Raw genomic sequence first — 19,530 nt, forward strand, 5'->3', positions numbered from 1 at the left:
CCCTCAATGTGGGACAAAGGAAAAGAGCAATAAACTTGTTAAGTTTATCGTCAAAGCTTGTGGTTTTGCCATTGGCCCAAAGTCTGCTTATTAGGCTAGGATAGGAATGGCTATTGTGGAAAGAGGCAGCTGCCTGTGTTGTTGCACACAAGTATAAACCCAGATTTCAGGCACTTGAAATCTGGCAGTCTGTGGCTGTCTGAAATGAGGCACACAAGTCATTCAACAATTTTAAAATACTGGCCAACATGCAAGCAATAGAAATGTAAAAAGAATGGCTATAGATGTGAACAGTAGCAATTGTTTTACAGTTCGTTATTTTTGACCTTCATTTTGTGACCATATTTCTTATATGATTTCAGGTTCTCTGGGGCATCCCTGGAATTTTAAATGTGTAACACACAATTTACGTAAAATGATCTGTACTTGGGATGTCTCTTCGAAAGGAAGACATGGACAAACTGACTTTTGCTACACTACCAAGTAAGTCAGCTGTATACCTGGTTGAAAACTACAAAATTTTATGAAAGTATAGTTATTCCTCAGTCACTGTCCATGGAATTTATGATGCTGTTGTTTCCCAGCATCTCCCCATCAATTTTCCTTGGGTGGTGCTCCTCCAGGCACTGTTAACTCAGGCCATGGTGGGGTTTCTGGCAAAGTGTTGTTTCGTGCTAACAATTCTGCCAAAAGCTGCTTGCTGTCTTTAAAGGACTGGAAGATGCTCTCATTTACTTAGACTTCTCTGTGTATCTGCCTAGCCCTTGCTCAGAGTTTTCATGAGGGACATCTTCATACCAGGTTCAGTCCAAAAGGAAATGATAGTTGGAAGAAGTGAATCTTGATGTTACGGGCCAAAGCGGTAGAATATATGACATAAGTGTTGAGATTCACATGTGGAAAAACATGAAAAATCTCTTGGTGACTGTCTTACAACCTTGATAAATTTAAAGCTGTTTGGAAAGCATTGTATTAGAGGAAACGTAAAATTGTTCCACAATTACAATAGCTTTTCCAAAGTGAATGCGAGATGAAAATTTTGAGAAGTGTTACAAAAACTTGTATCTTTGTGTTTTTCACTAATCAGAACTACATGTTCAATTCCCCATGCTCTGAGTCTGCCAAATACTTATCATGTGCTAGGGATGAGTTCAAATCCTTTTTACATCTTGATCCTGCCCCCAATCCAGATATTTGTACTGTCCTTTTTCCTGTAAATTCTGCAGGCAGCCCAGGCTTGTCCTTGGGGTCCCACAGCTTGGCTGCACTTTTTCCACCTACATGTTTGATTTTTCTGTGTCTTGTTATTCCTCCTGCATTGCCAGCTATCATTTCTATACAAAAAAAAAAACCCACCTATAAGTGACATTGTGACCAGAGTTCAGGAGTGCAGAGTTCATGAGGCATTGCCCTCTAAACAAGAGCGGTCAGGTAGCTGCTGATGTTTCTCCTTAGCAAAACAGAACAGGCTTGGGTCCCTGAAGCAGAGGGGCTGAGAGCTGAGCTTAGTGCAGACGACCTCCCTGAGGGAAAGAGATTTTGTTTTTCACTTGCCCAAACATCCTCTAATAATATCTCAGTACAGAACAGGAATAGCCTTTCTGAGCGCTCAAGTCTCAGCTGGCCTTCTCTAGCCCAGAGTCTTGTGTAAATCTTACAAGTTCAACCCAAGCTCTTGACTCCAGCTGATGGGAGCGCCAGGGTCCTATTCCAGTTCATAAGTGACTAACAGTCCCTCAGCAGGAAGTCTGGCATTGTTCTCTTTGCTTTCCTTCCTCCCATCATTCCCCCAAGGGGAAGGTCTGGATTTTTCCAAACTTTTTGCCTTTCTAGTGCGTATCAATGATAACGAGCAAAGGGACTTGACCTATCCATTATTGTTTCCTGTATGCATCTACAACCTCCAGACAAATGCCAGATCACATTGTGCTGAGCACTGCACAAACATTATGCACAGACTTTATTTAAATCTGGGATCTTAGCAATTCTCTCCTGTACCCTCTACTCTTTCCCCACAAGCTGAGCAGCAGAGGGGAGCTAGAAGATTTGTTCTAAGATGGGGACACAGGTGGGTAAACCTGCTCTTCACACACATATGGCATCACTTAGAGAGGAAATGGAGGGAAAGTGTAAACATAAAGGGATATGTGTGTTACTGTTGGGTTTTGGATTTTTTTCTTTTGCTTATTTTGAAACACTCATTTATATGGTGACTGTAGATTTCAGAAATGCGTCTTTTAGTTAAGAAGTCAGTTTTTCACTTTGAAGTGTTCTCTTAACAGCTAGGTAGCTGCATTATACAGCTAGTGCAAGGCCTATTCTGTGGTAAAAGTGACTTGAAAGACAAGGGAATGCCTGTCAATCTGGCACTAACCAAAGCCCGTGCAAGTCTTACTCCTTCACAAACTCGATGGAGCTCTCTGTTATAATACAGAGAATTTTGTTTTATTAGTATCCTAGGAATAGGACTTAACTTGCCTGAGCTTCCTATCAGCTGAAATACCTGCTTAATCCTCTCTGTCTTTGCAGTGACCTCCACCCTCCGGTGTGTTTTAAAACTAAGGAGAAAAGGGTTGAGATTCCGGTCCCAGAGAGCTCCAGCACAGTGACAATAACCACAAACAGCATTTCTGGAACTGCATTTGCTACCAAAGAATTTGAAATTCACAAGAAAGACATCTGTAAGTTTCTGGTTTTATGTATGTACATAAGGCCTTTATACTATGATGAACAGTGCTCCAGCAGTGTTTAAGCTTGCAGTTTTCTTTGGCAGTGTTCCTGTACGTAAAATGGTGGTGTGCTGACTCCATATGGATCTACTACACGTAACAGGTTGTTTTCTCTTACCCTTCAGGGGAAAAAAACCCCTCTTATCTGTAGATTATAGCAGTAATCAAGGATAGATAGCGAGGAGGAAAATCAAGTACAATACTGTTACATGCCCTTTTTTCCCCCCATAATTGCAAATTAAGAAGGATTTGTAAACAAGTTTGTAATCTACATATTGAGGTACCTGCATGGTGTGTAAAGTGCATTTGTCAAATTTGGCTTGGGAAAGGCAGAATAAACTTCTTAGTGCCTGTTCTCTCATTTTAAATGCTGAATAGCTACAGAACGAAGTAATTTATTCTTGCAGTTTCACATTTTAAGGGAAGTTATTACATATGTCACTTCTGATAGTATCATATTTTCTTAATATATGCCAGACTTACCCATTCTATTCAAATGTATGTGAAACTGAGCAAATACATTTATGCTTGGGAGGTAGGCTGTGTCATATTGGAGTCATGGATCAGTTAGACTGTTTACCAGTTCCTTCCTCCCACAGGAAGAAGCTGGACATAAACACCATCTACCAATGCTGGCTTATAATTTAGCCTTTGGTTTTGGTTTGCCTGCTTATTCCTATAATGCAGTCCAGTTTTAAAGCCAGTAGCACTTCTGACTTTAGTCAGTTTTCTGACACAGTTTTCTCTTCAGTTGAGAGCAGCTCAAGAGCTTTAGCAATACACAACTCAAAAATATGTGGGAAACACACTGGGATCTCCAGCACCTTGCTGACTCCAGGCAGGGTGAGTTTCTCAGGTTTATCACAGGTTATCCCGGGTAGTGTGTTGACCGTGCTGACTTTGCTGGCTCTTAGAGCCTCGGCTAGGACCAAAGTTGGATAAAAGACACATTTTAGAAACAGAATTTATCCTGCACCAGGCCCAGTGAACTGCCATAAGAATTGTACTACCATAATCCTTGCCTACTTCTCAGTCTCTTGCTTCACTGTCACTCATTCATGGAAGAGGTGCTTCTATTTAATCTCCCTGTCCTGCCCTTATCACCATGCCATGCTTTTCATATTTATTCTAGGTTAAAATCTCATTCTCCATGATCCTCTTCAGACCTTTGCGTGAGCTTCTTCCATCCTGTGCTTCTGCTCTCCTTTCTGTCTGCTCTCACTATCGTTGCAAGTTCCCTCTTGCTTGCTGGTCTCCAAAACCCACTTCTTTCTTTGGGGCATTTTCCATCATCCTCCCTAGCTATGTTCTCCTGTACACTTCAAAGACTGTCGCCATGTTTCCTTTATCTGTGTGGCACTTGAATGAGCGTTGTGAAAGTATAGGGTGCCTTCCTTACTATGCATTATGAAGAGTCTTATTCATGATCAGTTACTCACACATCTGCATGCTGAGATGTTAAAAGAAAATGCTACCTGGTGACTCATCAGCACCTGTGCTTTTCTGGGAACTGTCATGCTCAAGTAATAACAGAGTCCATCTTGTTCTGATTACAGAGGTTGAGTTACATGTTTGTATGGCTACTAGCCAGCGCAGGGTAGAGAGATGTGGCTGTTAAACACCTGTAAGGTTGCTGTTGCTGACTAATGACTTGAAAATGGCTTTTTTCCCCCTCTCTTTTTCAAGCGTTTGTTCCTCTCACTCCACACATTCTTAGTTTAACACCTGACTTTTCAACTTCCACATTAAATCTGAAGTGGAGTGATAGTGGATCAGTCTTCCCATATGGACTGGATGCCTTTTGGCAGATTCAGATACTCCGTAAAGAAGCCATGGAAAAAGTCATACAAGTAAGTCCTTTTCTTCCCTTATGTAAAATACATACACAATTTTTGCCCATGATAGTATTCTGGGAGGTCATTTGAAGAAAGCTGAGAATAATGAAAATTGTAGAGCTTTGCAGAATCTGAGTGTAGTTGTGCCTCTGGTAGGTAACTTCTTGTTAATTTTCGAAGTTATGAGGACACTGTCTGCTGTACTGTCAGTACTTATTCACAGTCACAGCATTTATTTATTTTTTAATCTGTGAGGGTTGGGGCATTTTATTAGACCTTTCTTATGAATTTGGCAGATGTTTTCCACCATTATCTCTGCCTTCCTTCTGCAACAGGGTCTCAAGTCTTGGTGGTTCTTGACTGTTCAGTTTGCTTTTTTTTTTCAACCACAGTCATTCCAGGTCAATTTGTACCTCTGTTCTACAATTTGTAGGAATGAAGAAAAGATAAAATTAGCAGCCTGGGACTAATATTAGAAGAGTTTCATTTTGAAAAGTTGGAACATATCCCTGCCTGGGAGAGGCCCAGGATACGGGGATACAGTATATACCTTTTGAAATGCTTGGCGAGCTTCCAGCTGTCCCTCAGATGTCCACCTTCTGGTGTTTCTGGATGGCTGTTTCCCCGGCTGGTGGGCTCTTTAGCATCTTAGTTTTTTATGCAAGTAAATTCAGAGCACAACTGAAAGTTAGGTGGGACACTGCAACCATGCATCAGGATTTTATGATTTACATCACTTAATTTGCCATTCTGTTGACATCTGAGAGATTGTACGTCATTACTAACAGATGTTCATAAACTCTTGGGGTTTTTTTGGGGGGAAAACTTTGTAGGTAACTTACTATTCAAAACTGACTCATGAGGACATCATTCTTTCTTGGAACTGGACATCAGATATGCCTTTGGAGTGTACATCGCACTACGTGAAGATTCGCTGTTATATTAATGTAACACAGTTTGTTGGCCCGAAGGATTGGAGTGACTGGAGCCCAGTAGAAGAGGTCCCTGGTATGTTTGTTCCCTTGCTACCACATGGACTTTGATTGCTTTATGGAAAGTAAGCCAAAATCGGAGGAAAAGCATTAGGCAGTGGTGGAAGCTGCTTTTTGGGGGTGTTTTGATTAGAGAAATAATGCAATCGTTAGTTAATGAAACCTAGTAAACATTGATTTGTATGCATTCAAGTGCTCCTTAGTCACATTTTAGCTGATCAGCACCATGTTTATAGCAATTTTTTCATGTGGGTTTTTTTGTTTGTTTTTGTTTTCTGTTATTCCTTCTCTGCTAGGAAAAGATACCGAGCCCAATGGGAGTGGGGTGTTTCCGCAGGACACTGTGGTGGCAGTCGGTTCAGATGTGACAATTTGTTGTGTCCATGAAGAAGGACAGCAGATACAACGGATGACTTATGGACCAGAAGTATACCCAATGATACATCTGAGCAGTCGGAGCAGCGCAATCAGAGTACTAAACGCCAGTGCTTCAGATACCAGTGGGACAAATGTAGTGTGCATACTGTCTGAAGATGAGATGGATGGAACTGTCTTGTTCGTAGGATGTATGTATCATTATGTTTACTAAGATCAGGAAAATCAAAATAAGTTTGAGAGTCTTAGGGTTCTGCTAGGACTAGCTAGGACACTAGTGGCTTTTTTCCCCCTGGCCTTTGGTTTCTGAGGATGAAGTGAGATTGTACTTGTTTGATTTCACTGTGGAAATTCCAGCCCATGGAGAAGATGCCAAGGCCGTGAGGATCAGGAGGTACCCATGTAAGGCCTCTTCTCTTAGAGCACTGGCCCAGTGCTTGTCTCCTTGATGGCTTTTTCTAAGGCACTTCTTCATGCTCTGGAACGCTTAGTAGTTTATTGCCATATGGAGATTCATTCCCAGTCTCTTGTCACTTTAGGTTTACATCTGTTCTGGTTTGATCCATGACAAGGTGAGAGTAAGAGCAAGAATTGTAAGTGAAAACATTAATTTACCAACCAGTTGAGTGAAGACAATAAAATAGTTAGACTTTAACAACAGATGCTCATCCCCAGCAGTAGCTCCGTGGGAGCTAATCACAGCAAAGGAACACATCTGACAGTTCTCTTTCCTGGAATTTTTTCTAAACATTCTGCTAGTATTTTCTTCAAAGATACTGAATCACTGTGTAACTTCTCTGTGTAACCATGCCAGCCTCTTCCAGATACAGATACCTCTTAAATTACTGAAAGTATCTCGTTTGTCTTTTTCATAACTAGTCACTTCAGAGCTTTGTGTATTTTCCCCACAGGGGTTTTGAGCTATCTTCCAGTAGCTACCCATTAGAATCCTATTCCCCATTAGAAATGCCTGCCTTTGAACTTAGGGTCCTTGGGGTTGGGGGAAGGGAAAGGAGAGACTGGACTAATTTTAAAGGTATGTTTCCAACTCCAGCTTGTGCCTCCTGTCATTGACTTTGTGTGTTAAGTATGTGATACCAAATGCAAAACAGAATCCAACCTTTATGCCTTCTCACTGAGATGCCATTTTTGTATTTTTTGTGCAGTATTTGCTTTTGTGGGAGAATCTTCCAGGTAAATAAGTCAGTGGTTCATGAACAAAGGCTGTAATAATCCTATAGGTTTTTCCCATACAGTCGTTTTTGTAGAGCTGGGATGTGGTGAAGTCTGTTTCCCGGCAGTGGTTTTTTTTTTTGTGATACGTACTTAGTGGGAAGTGAGAAGACTTGTCATGATGCTCTTGCTGATGAAAGACATTTGAGAAAGAAAAGGTAGAGGAAATAAATGTGTATGCATACCACCTTAGGTAAGCCTAGGTCTGGCAAAGCAAGTGTTCCTTTTGGCCCGTTGCTCTCAATCTGAACTGAAGCCTGCCATTGTTGCCTCTTATGTTAATGCCCCTTCTCTAGCACAGCTACATGGTTATTATTGTGCTACCATTTGAAGAAAAGTGTGTGAGACTTGAAATAAACGTTCTGCTTAATCTGCTTTAGCATGGTTACCTTCTCTGTTGGGATCACTGCCCATCATCTCCAGGAAGGCACTCAACACTGCCCTAGTATGGGATCAAAGAGTAAGCTGTAAAAGGAAGAGATGGGCACTTCCAAAGCAATGGTGAAGAGAGTGAGCCATTTGGGGCTTGTTTAGACTTTCAAATTCAGTGTGGAATTCATGCTGAAGGGAACATCTTGACATGACTTGCTTGGAGAATTAAAAGCAGTGGTTGGGGCTGGCGTGTAAGAAAATGTGACGCACAGCCGACAGCATTCCTGCATTGCTCAGCGGCTAAACTGACGCTCAGAATTTTTGAAAAGTCTTGGCAGAGTTTCACTGAAACACTTCCAGGTCAGAACCTGGAGCTTGTGAACATATTTGCATATGATTTACCAGATTACCCACCCACTTAGAAGCCTAGAGTCAAGTGTTAGTCAGATGGGGCTGATAATAATAATCCATCTGTTTTATTGGGATGTTTTAAGGCACTGTTGTTTATGTGGTCATCATGTAACTATTACCATGTATTTGTAAGGCACTCCTAGACCCAGCAAACATGAATGGTGATGTCTGCAGGAAGCTGGTGGCCCAACTGTCAAGTTGAATGGCAAAACATCGGCTAACTTTTTGGGGTTTTTTTGTGCTACAGATGCCCCTGATACTCCTCAAGACTTGAGCTGTGAAACGTTCAACTTCCTGATAATAAAATGCACCTGGAAACCAGGCAGACCCAGTGGACTATATGGAAAACGAAGAACAAAGTACAGTTTGTTTGAAAGGTAAAACAGTTCAGCACTCAGATGAGTAAAATGGTAGATAGAACTAGGATATATCCATTGCTGCCTGTGACTTCCTGCACCATGGCTATTTAAATGAGATAGACTCCATTGTTTAGAGCCTAGAGTACCTTTCAGGAGTTTGTGGAGGTTGAAACTAGACTAAACTTTGGGAACCGTTGTCTAGCTCTGCAAAGTTCCAGTGGGAGTTAAGGATGACTTTTCCCAAAGGTTTATGCCATTATGAACTCAAGAGAAGAAAAGGGCTTAGTGTGTCCGGCTGCTGCCAACATGTACGTAAGAATAATATGAAAATGCAGGCAGATAGTAGGAGTCATTCTAAAATTTTGTATATGCAACCTGTGTCAGATCATCTATGAGACATTTACTGAGCTTCTGCTAAGGAGGATGACAGAAGCTCACTGAGGAACAATTGTAAGACAGGCCATGAGGCATTTCCCAAATGCTACTGCAGAAAATAGCAGTGCAGAAGCCTTCTCCTACAAGCATTAAGCACTAGATAGTGTAGAGCAGGCAAAGTGCATGCACAAAACATTGAAAGGGACAAGTAACACTGGGTTCATCCACTGATGTCTCACTAGTTTGTCTTACATCATAGATCATGTAAAGCCTTAAAAGTGAAGAATCATTTTGGGATAGCACTTGCAAATGGGATTCTTTGGTGGTTATGATTAGAAGTTAGTGAGGGGTTAACAAAATTTTCATGGTGAGAAGGCTCCCCCTTAATGGCAAAGGAGCAGTCAGGGAAAGGAGCCAGGAGAGGCCTGAGTCACACAAACTGATGGGAAATGGAGTCTCGTGGTGGCTTTGAAACAAGTTAGAGGCAATGAGGATTGATATATGGTCACAGGTGTTGTCCAGGATGCTGGTGCTAAGAAAGCTATTGGGTAGGGTGCGAAGAGGTGGACAAAACAGAGCAGGTATTCAAAGGAAAGGAGCTCCAGTCTCTGGCTGCCCGTATTCAACTCATAAATGAGGATGTCGTTCAGACTTGTTGTGCTCAGCCCAAAGCTGTGAAAAGATTAATGTGATGCATTTCAGGGTAAATATTATCTTCCTTGTACTCAGCCCACACTGAGCTATTGAAATAGAGAATATGGCATGGAGAGAGCTCAGAACTCAGCTCAAACAAAATAAAAATGCCCAAAGGAAGAAATTAAACTTGTGCTACTGAATGAGAGGTTTACACAGATCATAATTAAAGCAACTTGCATATACGTACATACATACAGGTACAAACTTTAGATTTTACCTCTAAAGATGTAACTAGTCTTGGCTGCTACCAGACTGCCTCTCCTGCTTTTGATTTAAAAACAGCTAGGACTAGTGGGTGTAGTAACAAACCTTAGTTTAGATTAGGCAGGGCTGATAGAAAGATGTAACGTGTGTGTGTGTGTGTGTCGCATCTCCCCAGTTCAGAAAGCAATTAAGAACATTCCTTAAATGCAAATGTATGCTGATCTGAACAAAGATACTTTAAATCAGAATCTTAGTTGTGACTTGTGAGGTGGTTTTACAGGACCTACCTGTTTTCCAGGATTTTGGGAAGTGAGGATGGAAATGTTATGCTAGTGGAAGAGAAGAGTTTCACGTGAGAACAGGGCAAGTCATGACTGATGCCACTTTAACCTGCGTTGTGGTGTTAGATATGCCTCTGCAATCAAATCATTCTGTAAGCCATGTGTCAGTGAACCCATCATTCTTTACTGTGTTTTCAGTCTAGAATTCTGCCTGTTGCTAAAAATTATCTTTTTCAAAAATTCAAAAATTGTTCCCCCCTTTTTTTTACTTTGTAGAATATCTGGTAAAAATGTTTCATGTGAAGTCAATGAAATGAACAGAGAGCGTGTCTGTGGCTTTCCAGTACTGGCAGATCAGAATACCTACGATTTCATACTAGGTGTCTCCAATCCCATCGGGCAAACAGAGTCATCACTTATGGTTGATTTAACTCAAAGAGGTAAGACTTCAAAACTACAAAGGCAAAAAGATGTTTTTCCTGCATGCTAACTAACCATTTGTTTGTTTTGGGTTTGAAGAACTCTGACATGGTATACTTGTGATTATTTTGCTTTGTTGTCAGCAGTATTTTGCTGTGTTCGATAATTTGAACTTGAAAATAGCTTAGGACATGTCCTGAGGCAATGTTTAGGTGGACAGGGAGGTGCCAGTTTTGGACAGTAATGCTACCAGATTGGATGCACTGCTGTGTGGATAAAAATTTACTTGTGATCTAATAATTAGCCAGCTGCTGTTTATGTATTACTTCATATTCTATTACACATCAGTAATTAAAATCTAGGTGTAACTTTATGAACTGTAAGTGACCCTGACCCTGTATTTCAGTGTCTGCTTATAGGGCAAAATTTTACACAGTTTTACAACAGCAGGGTTTGGAATATAAGAAAAGTAGCACTAAAAGGTGAAAGGTGATAGCAAGGGTGTTACCTGCTATTGGTAATAGCCATGATCATCTGCTGTTGTGGTTTGTAAAAAGAAACAACTTCTTTCATTAGACCTTCAGTTTGAACTCCCTTAAGTAAAGGGAGAAGATGACCACATTTCTAGTGCTGTCTTCCCCATCTTTTTCCATCTGCCTTCACAACCACCGCTGAGGATTCAAGGGTTCCTTATGGTTACAGTATTCTGCCATTTTCTCCAAAAAACTGAATTTAAACATGAAGATGGCATGACTTTTTGGTGTGCCAGTTCAACTAGGCTGAGATTATAATTGTCAAGATTAAATTGGCAGGTCCTAGAAAAGCATTATTTGTTTCTGTTAATTATAAACTGGGCTGTTTTGTACCCAGTTGATATGACTGCGATTTCCTAGTTGTTTCCTTTCCCTTCTTTCCCTAACTGTCCGCTTCATTCCCAACATAGAGTACATATTTCCTTAAGGGTAACTGGACTGAATCCAACAGTAGAGATTTTTTTCTTTGATAGCTATGAATAGTAGTACTGAATATTATTGAAGAATTCTGTGAAGGATTCTTTTAGGCGAGGGAGAGGTCATTTAGGAGTCCTAGCCTGTCCTAGTCTGCAGATTTAAAGTTCTAACTTTAAAAGTTCCCAGAAGGTAAACAAAGTTGAGTGGATTTCATCTGTGGTCTTCTGAATTAGCTCGTGTTTTGCTTTTTGATAAAGTCAGTAGGAGGGGAAATGCTTTTCTGCTCTCCAGCTCCTTATCACACATGCCAGTATGCTCAGCCTTAAGTAAAACTGTTTCCAGGTTTGATAGCTGAGAAAAGCGTCAGGAATGAGACTGCTTGCGGGTGCCTTCCAAGCACCAGCTGTCCTAGTTGCTGATCGGATCACTTATTTATCCTTCTGATTCCCTTTGATCTTTTAAAACCAGATTTTTCTGAACCAAAATGAATGTTTTTTTCTTAGAACTGAGGGTTTTTTCTTTATTTTTGAAGTTCATCCAAAAACTCCAGAAAAGTTAACTGTTTCTGGGAATAGCTCTACAAGCGTCCGTCTGCGTTGGTTTATAAATGGCAGCTTTGCTGAGATCAGGCTTCTGTGTCAAATTGAAATTAGCAGTGGTCACTATGAGCGGAAACTGGTAAGTGTTGATTTTAATGGATTTTTTCTTTTTTTTTTTTTTCTGAGATGTTGATTTTTTTCCACTGAACTAATCATGTTTCAAATTCTTTTCTCTTTTAAGAGCTTCACTCTGATCATCTTATTAAATGATTAATGCAGTAATGCTTAGAAGTTCATCTACTAAAATTGTAAAAAGTTCTGCTCGTCTCCATTGTTGCCTGCTTGCTTTTTTTTTTTTTTAGTTGATTTTAAACAATTTAGAGAGAAGTCAAGTTAGCCATGTCATTTGGTACTTGGAGAGGATGCATAAAGCTTTATGCTGACTCTTTAGGTAACAGTCCTTGTGGTTTGTCCTTCCTGGTGCAAATACACACATGTTCCAGAATGAACTGCTTCAGATTGCCTCTTGCAGTCTGTAGTTCAATTTCTTTTTTTTTTTCCCTCCCATCAGAGTACAGTTAATTTGCTTGCTGTCAGCAGCTGACGTGCTTGTGGCTGTAACAGGGAGCTGTTAAACCTGCTTGTATGTCAGTGATGTAGAGACAGGATAGGGAAGGATTCTTCCTATCATATCCGTACCAGCAGGTGATCCCCAGTGAAGACCTTTGCAGCTGGAGAGAAGGTGGTATTTCTAGGTGGGGTTCAGATTTTTCAGCATTCAGGCTTCCAGGTGCTGCCTGTCTTTGATACTGTGTGTCACTGACTAGAGCCGTGTATTTACTCTGCTGACTGTCAGAGGAGCTTAGGATACTAACTTAAAGACACCAGCAGCAGATACTGAGTGTAGGTGGCGGGAACAGATCCTCTTCTCCCATATTGCCTAACAGTGTGGAGGTGATCTCTGTCACTGGGTAAGCCTGATGACAGAACTGCGTGCTCAGTTGGCCTGAGATTTACAGCCAAATTCTGTGTTTGTGTGTTCAGATGGGGTATCTCAGACCAGCCTGGATAGGCACATGCTGAATTATCAGGTCTTGGTGCACAGACTCTGAATTTTTGATTTGAACACATTAGCCTCAGAGGTGGCTTTTTACAACACGTATTTGATTTTAGGAGTATTCCATTACCCGCTGCATTTAGTTGCCTGTTGAGCACAGCCTTGAATAAAGTCACTCAAGCCACAGAAGTGATGCAGCTGAGACTGAAGATAATCGTTATGTATGTTGCATCTAAAATAATAGAGTAATCATTAATACATGCTCTTTAAAATACTTTCAAAGCAGTTAATGAGTGTGGAAGCCTTAAGATTGTGTATTTTCTCTGTAACGACATGTTAAGTGTACTCATAGATTAGGTACTACAAATAAAATCATAGATATCTTTGGAATTAACAGGTGAAGAACTGGCTTTTAGATATACAAAACAGCTCTGACAGATGAGCTGTATTGGATTTTGGCATATAGTCTGAGATACCATCACCCACAGCTGTCTGCATTTCTCTGGTCCCAACAGCTACTGCTTCTGGAGCAGTCAGAAGGGGAAACGAACAGCTGAGTATCACCCACCCTGAACTCAGTTAGCTTAAACTGCTAAAAAGTAGGTTTGCACGGTTCTGTCTAGCGAGAGTTACACTGCTTAAAGCTTGGAGCACACACTTGCTTTGTGAAACTGCTGCCAGTTCAAGTCAGTCATCTGGGGCAGTGGGAGATGGTCAGGTCTGATGCTGCCACAGCAGTTTGATTCAGTGCACTTGTATCAGGCCACAGCTACAGATATCTTCAAACACAGCAAACAGCCTGGTAGAAGCTTTGACAGCCTTGTCACGTTGTCTGGTTTCTTAATAAAAGACCTCCAAGAGTTTTCTGTAATAAACAAAAGTGGCTGTGAAATTGTTATGGGGTTTTTACATGGCATTTTGAGGATGTTTTCAGAAGCTTTTCCATCTGTATGAGAGATTGTTGGCTTATTTTATATTTTTCAAGTTGTCATCTGGCTTTAGAAATGCACAATTAGTCGCACTTGAAGTCACTTGGAGTCCAGGTTTTGGCAGCTGTGATGCACATGTATTATAATTAGATTCAGTAAAAAGTATTCCCAGACTTAGGGTTCCTTTATGTAATCATGAAACTGAAATACTCCCTAGACTTGCACCATTTTAAGAGTAATAGGAGAGACTAGTCCTGTCATCAGAGCTGTGAACTGACATCACATGGGTAAGACTTGGAACACTATCTTTTGAAGGAAAAATGACTGCCTAGGAAGAAGGTGGCGTGAGAAACATCTTGCTCAGACTGTTTTCAGCATGCTTCTGTGCCTATGTCTTGGGAAAAAGGCCACTGTCCACCAAGTTTGATGTGCATGTGCACAGTGGAAGTGCACGTTCTGAATACCGAAGGTGGAATCCTGGCCTGCCTCATGCGAGCAATTTTGCTGCATATGGGAGCAAGGGGGACTGGGCGAGATAGATGGGAAGCAACAGCCTGCTACTGTGTGCAAAGCTCATCAGTGTTATCTCTCCTTTTCATGCTTTACATCTCAAAGGTGCTACCTGCTGTCATATTTCAATTTCTGTGCTATATATGACTTTATTTTGGCAGACCTCTGAAAAATTTTTCTTTATTTAGGGTGACTGAGTGGGAGATATTTTTCTTCTTCATTAATTTCTTTGTAAGTGCTTGACTACAGTGTTTTTTCCACACTGTCAGTATTCTTGGGGGAAAAAAATCACCTTTTTAGGTATTGACTTTCAGCGTTATTTAGAAACAAAAATACACATATGTATCATGTTGATTTCTGTAAATTTTTAACAGCACAATGTCTCCATGCCTGGTGGAAAATTCTCAATTTACACAGCTCAGCTGAACGCATTGCACCCATACACCAAATACCAGTTCAGGGTGCGTTGTTCGTCTGCTGACCACTTCTGGAGGTGGAGTGACTGGAGCAGAATAGAGGAGCATACAACACTGGAAGCCCGTAAGTTTATTCAATTCCTTGATGATAAAATGTTGAACTTGTGAAACCATATATTTAAAAATTAGCCATCTAAAAAAATAACTTTTTAATAGATGGTAAGTTGTCTACTCTGCAACTTGGGAAAAAAAGCAAGCTCTTTTTTTTTTTTTTTTTTTTTTTTTCCTTAGCTCCGGCAAGGGGACCAGATATCTGGAGGGAGAGAAGTCCTTCTGGAAGAAGTCTAAAAATCTTCTGGAAGGTAGATAGGATACATGAAGTTTTAAAATATTATGCATTATAACTCTATGAAAAACTATACCCTTACAAATTTATAAATGAGTGGTTTATAGTCAATAAATGGGACTGCTTTTCTTAACATTCTGTAGAACAATCCATTGAGACAAATACTTTTCCCCAAATAAGAGTATTATTAAAGTTTTATAATTTAAACATTACATTGAGAAGCATTTCACATGAAGAATTAAATTTTTAATACATATGAAAATTAACAACTTACTAACTTATGTGTTAATTCTCAGTCACACTTGAGTAACTATCTTTTCTGCCTCTTAGTCTTATACAGTCATCAGACTAGATCAGGATATTAAATTCATATTATCCTATGTCTTCTTCTGTTTATTCCATTTTGGTTTTAATGCACTCTTTGTTTGTTCGTAGCCTTTATCCCTTTCTGAGGCCAATGGAAAAATACTGTCTCATGAAGTGTCCTGCTACCTGCTAGAGACACCACTGGAGTATAAGGAAGTCACTGAACCCTCAAACAGTACTGAGATAAAACTTGGAAAAAATGACTGTGTAGTTAGCGTTGTGGCCAAAAACCATGCAGGATCATCTCCTCCTTCAAGGATAACGAGCGTGGAACTTCCAAGCAGTGAGTGCTCCCAGCAAAGAGCTAAACACCTTCAAAGCTTGGGGAGAACCTGGGCGAGTTTGTTTATTGAAAAATAAGATAGAGACATGCTTTGTTTGTTTATGCTTGGTTTCTGGTTTATTTCCCCACCCAAATCTACTGAGGGGGAGGGGGGGGGGGGCGGGGGAAGAAAAAAATTGCTGCTTTGCTTTTAGGGTAGTATCTCGCCAATTAGTTGTGCTCTCTACATAAAAAGAGGGTGATGATGTGCAGTCTCTGCAGCTATTTGCACTTTTCTGGACACATCCCAGGAACAGCAAGGATGAGGCTTCAAAGCATTAGTGTCGATCTCTGATGTTCAGGGAGCTCAGTGTATTTCTGTGTGTTCTTGTTGAGATGCTGGAAAGTGTTACGTGCTAAAAAGAATCAGAAAAAAAAAACCTTTTGGGAGTATTGTGTGGCTTTTTAAGGGGAGAACTGTCTGTTCAATGCCTGCAAGCTCTGCAGGAGAATATTAATTGGACTGGTTGGTAAAGTGTTGGCATCCTTGTGCTAGGAGCTGGTATTTGAAAAGGAGGTAGGACTTTAGCTTACCAATTGAAGCACTGCCAGTCTTGCTGTGGGCTTTTGTAAAGGGAAATAGCTGAGCCAGATTATGATTTTCTGCTCCTAACACTGAGCTTGGAGAGAAGATAATATTGCATGTTGTTAGTGGGAGTCCATGCTTTCCTGCATGCCAGAAAGAGTGTAATCTCCAAAATCCCAAACCTTCAGCTCCAGATCTGGCCAGTGCTCTGCAGGAAGGACAGATTTACACAGCGAGATCCTCTCTGCTTCTTTGCCAGGAGCATGTATGGTGCTGCTGCTTCTTTCCCACCCAGCGAACAGGTGTCGCAGTTGCCTGTCTTGCAAATTTTGGTTCTGGTAAGACAGGGACATCTCTTGTTGAAGAAACGTGCTTTGACTGAGATGCACAGTGAAAGAAAAAACAAGTTTGTTTCTATGAGAAGAAAAAGTATTGCTCTTAAAATTTCTTGTGCTTCTCCAAAGCATCAATACCTAAAAGTGTATTCTTAGTCTGCTCCTTGGAGGGAAAAGTAGTTGTATGGGACAGCTGAATAAATTAAAATGCTTTTATAGCTCTCTTTTAGCAGTGAAAGAGCAGGACTGTGGGAGTCAGTGAGGTCTCTGTACTAGGTTTGTGGTGTGGGACAGCTGATGGCAGCTGGAGCTTTGCATTCATTTATAGTTTTCTCTTGGATGTCTGAGGTTCCCTTTGGTGTTACCCAACTTGTACTTGTTGAAGATTTGCTCCGAAGTTGGTATAGGAATTATCTGAGTCACCGACTGGAGTCATGAAAGATGACTCATTCACTGAACTGGATGACACGTCTGCCCAAACATCTTTTCTGGCTCCTTCCTGTGTACAGTCTGTAAGTGCTTTTAATGCCTGGAAGAGAGCAATGGCTCTGAAGCTTTAGATCTGCTGAGGTTTTGTGAGAACAGAAAACACAAACAAAGGGTATTCTGCCTTAATTAATTTGTCACCATCTCTGAAAAGTGCTCTGTAGAGAGTTGGGGCATATAATTTGGCTGTTACAGGCTCCTCTACCACAGTAGTACTATAGTGCTAGTAGTTATTTCTACAAGTCTAGGTTGCAGCTATAAATACATGAAAATGAGCTGTACTGACCTGGGTGAATTTCTGGCTCAGGAAATAAAATAGAGTGTGGTGTATTTAAGCGTTTTTTGGAGAGCATGTGTTCACTGTCAGTAAAAAAACTTTCCTGTAAATAGGAAAATTAAAGCAGTCTAATTAGAGATATGCTCTCTTCCAGCATCATAGAAGTGTAGTTTCACGGGATGCATAGTAGTTTTTTAGGGGAAGATATTGAAAGACTTCTGGAGTTGACTTGCTTTTTTTAGTCATGTGTGTCTTTCTTGCCAACAGGACGTACACTTAGCTGTATGTTAAGTTTATCTAGAAATAGACAGCCCTTCACAGGACAGTCCTGAATAGACATTCACAGCATGTCTGTGAGAGTAAAGTTTTCACAGCGCTGGTTCTTAAAAACTGCCCTTGCCCTTCAGCCCTCCATAGTTTATGCCTTTAATAACATGAAATAATAGACTCAATAGGGAACATAAATGAGAACACAGAAAAAAGGAAAAACTTTAACCCTGAGACTATTTTTGCAGATCTGTTGTGGGACCACCACTGTTGTGGTGGCCTTTGGAAAACATCCCTTAGCTTGGCAGGGTCCCATCTGATGGACAGCTGTGGAGGGAAGCTGCAGGAGTTGGAAGTTGTTCCCAGATCTGATCACTTCAGGGGCAGCTAAACCTTTGATAATCAGAAACAAGAAAAATAAACTAAAGGAAAAGCTTTTCTTTTCTTTTAATTCACCCTTGGTAGACTGGAGCCTCCATAAAGTTCACCGGGCACTTGACTTTTGCTGTTGATTCTCAGTGAAAAATGGTTGTCTGTGGTCGGGCAAGTGACAGCAAGACACTTCGAAAGAAACACAAAGCAAACTGTTTGATGAAACGACAGCAGGAATTTATAGCTGGAGGCTGCTGCCAAATTGGTGTCAAGTCAGATTTGGACCTGACATCTGCTGTAAATCTTTACCTTTAAAAAGTGCTTTTTGAGCCAGTCCTGAGCTGCAGCACTTCTCGCCATTATTCTTATGGCTGGCTGAGGGATTTGCTGCAGGCTACATCTGATTTCCAGCACTTCAGAAGGCATAGCTGAGTACACCACTTCGAATTTCACAGTACCAGGAGCACGCCTTTCATTCTTAGAAATGACTGCCATTTATAAAACCTTTGTGCTGTGGCTGGAAGGCTTTCTTCCAGCTTAGACTACAGATAAGTGTCTGCTTTCTGATGGATTTTTGTGTCGTCTTTATTGCAGACAATGTCAAAACAGATCGGGCCGTAGCAATGGGGAATGGAATTTATATTTCTTGGAATTCTTACCCCAACATGACCTGTGGCTACATAGTAAAATGGTGTCATTCATCTGGCTCTGAACCCTGTAGTGTGGACTGGCAGAAATTTCCTTCAAATACAACAGATGCAGTGATAAAGTCTGGTAAGTCAGAAATAATTTTTTGTTGGTCTTTCTGGTTGAGAGCCTAAGCAGCAAGTGGAATGAGAGCGACACCAACGCTATAGGTTGAAGATTGTTGCATTGCTATATGCGTAAATGAACCCCTTCTTGGTACTGTGTTTATTTTAATTTCTTACACAGCCTTGCTAAATCCAAGTATTGGTCTTGACTTAACTGTTATCATCCTATGTTTATTAACTGTTTTGAAATTACCTCTTCTAGCTACACCCAACAACTTCCAAATTCAGCCTAATGGTTAGTCTAGGGATTGGGGGTTTGTTTGGATTCTAAACATAAACAGTGCTGCTTGGGATGGGGGAAGACTTATCTGTTGTTTTTACATGAGGGAGATTTTTTTTAAGTGTGACCTCCATGTGTTGGCTTGCTGTCAGCAATTGAAGTTTCCTGGAACAGGGCACATTCCAGGTTTCTAGATGCTGGTGGGCAGATCAGGGAAATGAAACTCAGCTGTGATGGGACTAGTAGGAGCAGAAGAGGAAAGAGAGGACCCAAGAAAGATGTAGGATTTTACCTGCTGTCTAAAAGTGTTTATATTTGGGTTTTAGAAGAGTATATATAAGGTCTTCATTAAAGAAAACAACTTGGAGGTGTGTACATAGGAAAGTTGGGGGGGAGTGGGACCTGAGCAGGGGGACGATGTGTTTTCCTGCCTGTAATTACAACACTGTGTCTATGTTGTTTTCGTTTGTGCTGGCTAAAGCCTGCTTTTTCTAAGCAGACAATACTATGTTAGGCTG

General features: G+C 40.8%; 1 protein-coding gene across 9 annotated transcripts in view; it reads left to right on the top strand.

Annotated features, from left to right (window-relative positions):
- Positions 1-19,530, top strand: part of LIFR (LIF receptor subunit alpha) — a 54,561-nt gene that overhangs the window by 21,450 nt on the left and 13,581 nt on the right. For all 9 annotated transcript variants that reach the window (XM_040580982.1, XM_040580985.1, XM_040580984.1 and 6 more), the window contains 12 exons: positions 363-483; positions 2,530-2,681; positions 4,416-4,579; positions 5,398-5,572; positions 5,853-6,122; positions 8,195-8,324; positions 10,139-10,302; positions 11,765-11,910; positions 14,642-14,807; positions 14,975-15,045; positions 15,465-15,678; positions 18,575-18,754. In XM_040580982.1, coding sequence (XP_040436916.1) covers positions 363-483; positions 2,530-2,681; positions 4,416-4,579; positions 5,398-5,572; positions 5,853-6,122; positions 8,195-8,324; positions 10,139-10,302; positions 11,765-11,910; positions 14,642-14,807; positions 14,975-15,045; positions 15,465-15,678; positions 18,575-18,754 — 1,953 coding nt within the window. The remainder of the gene's footprint in view (positions 1-362; positions 484-2,529; positions 2,682-4,415; positions 4,580-5,397; positions 5,573-5,852; positions 6,123-8,194; positions 8,325-10,138; positions 10,303-11,764; positions 11,911-14,641; positions 14,808-14,974; positions 15,046-15,464; positions 15,679-18,574; positions 18,755-19,530) is intronic.

Source organism: Falco naumanni, chromosome Z, assembly GCF_017639655.2.
Source record: "Falco naumanni isolate bFalNau1 chromosome Z, bFalNau1.pat, whole genome shotgun sequence".
NCBI lineage: Eukaryota > Metazoa > Chordata > Aves > Falconiformes > Falconidae > Falco > Falco naumanni.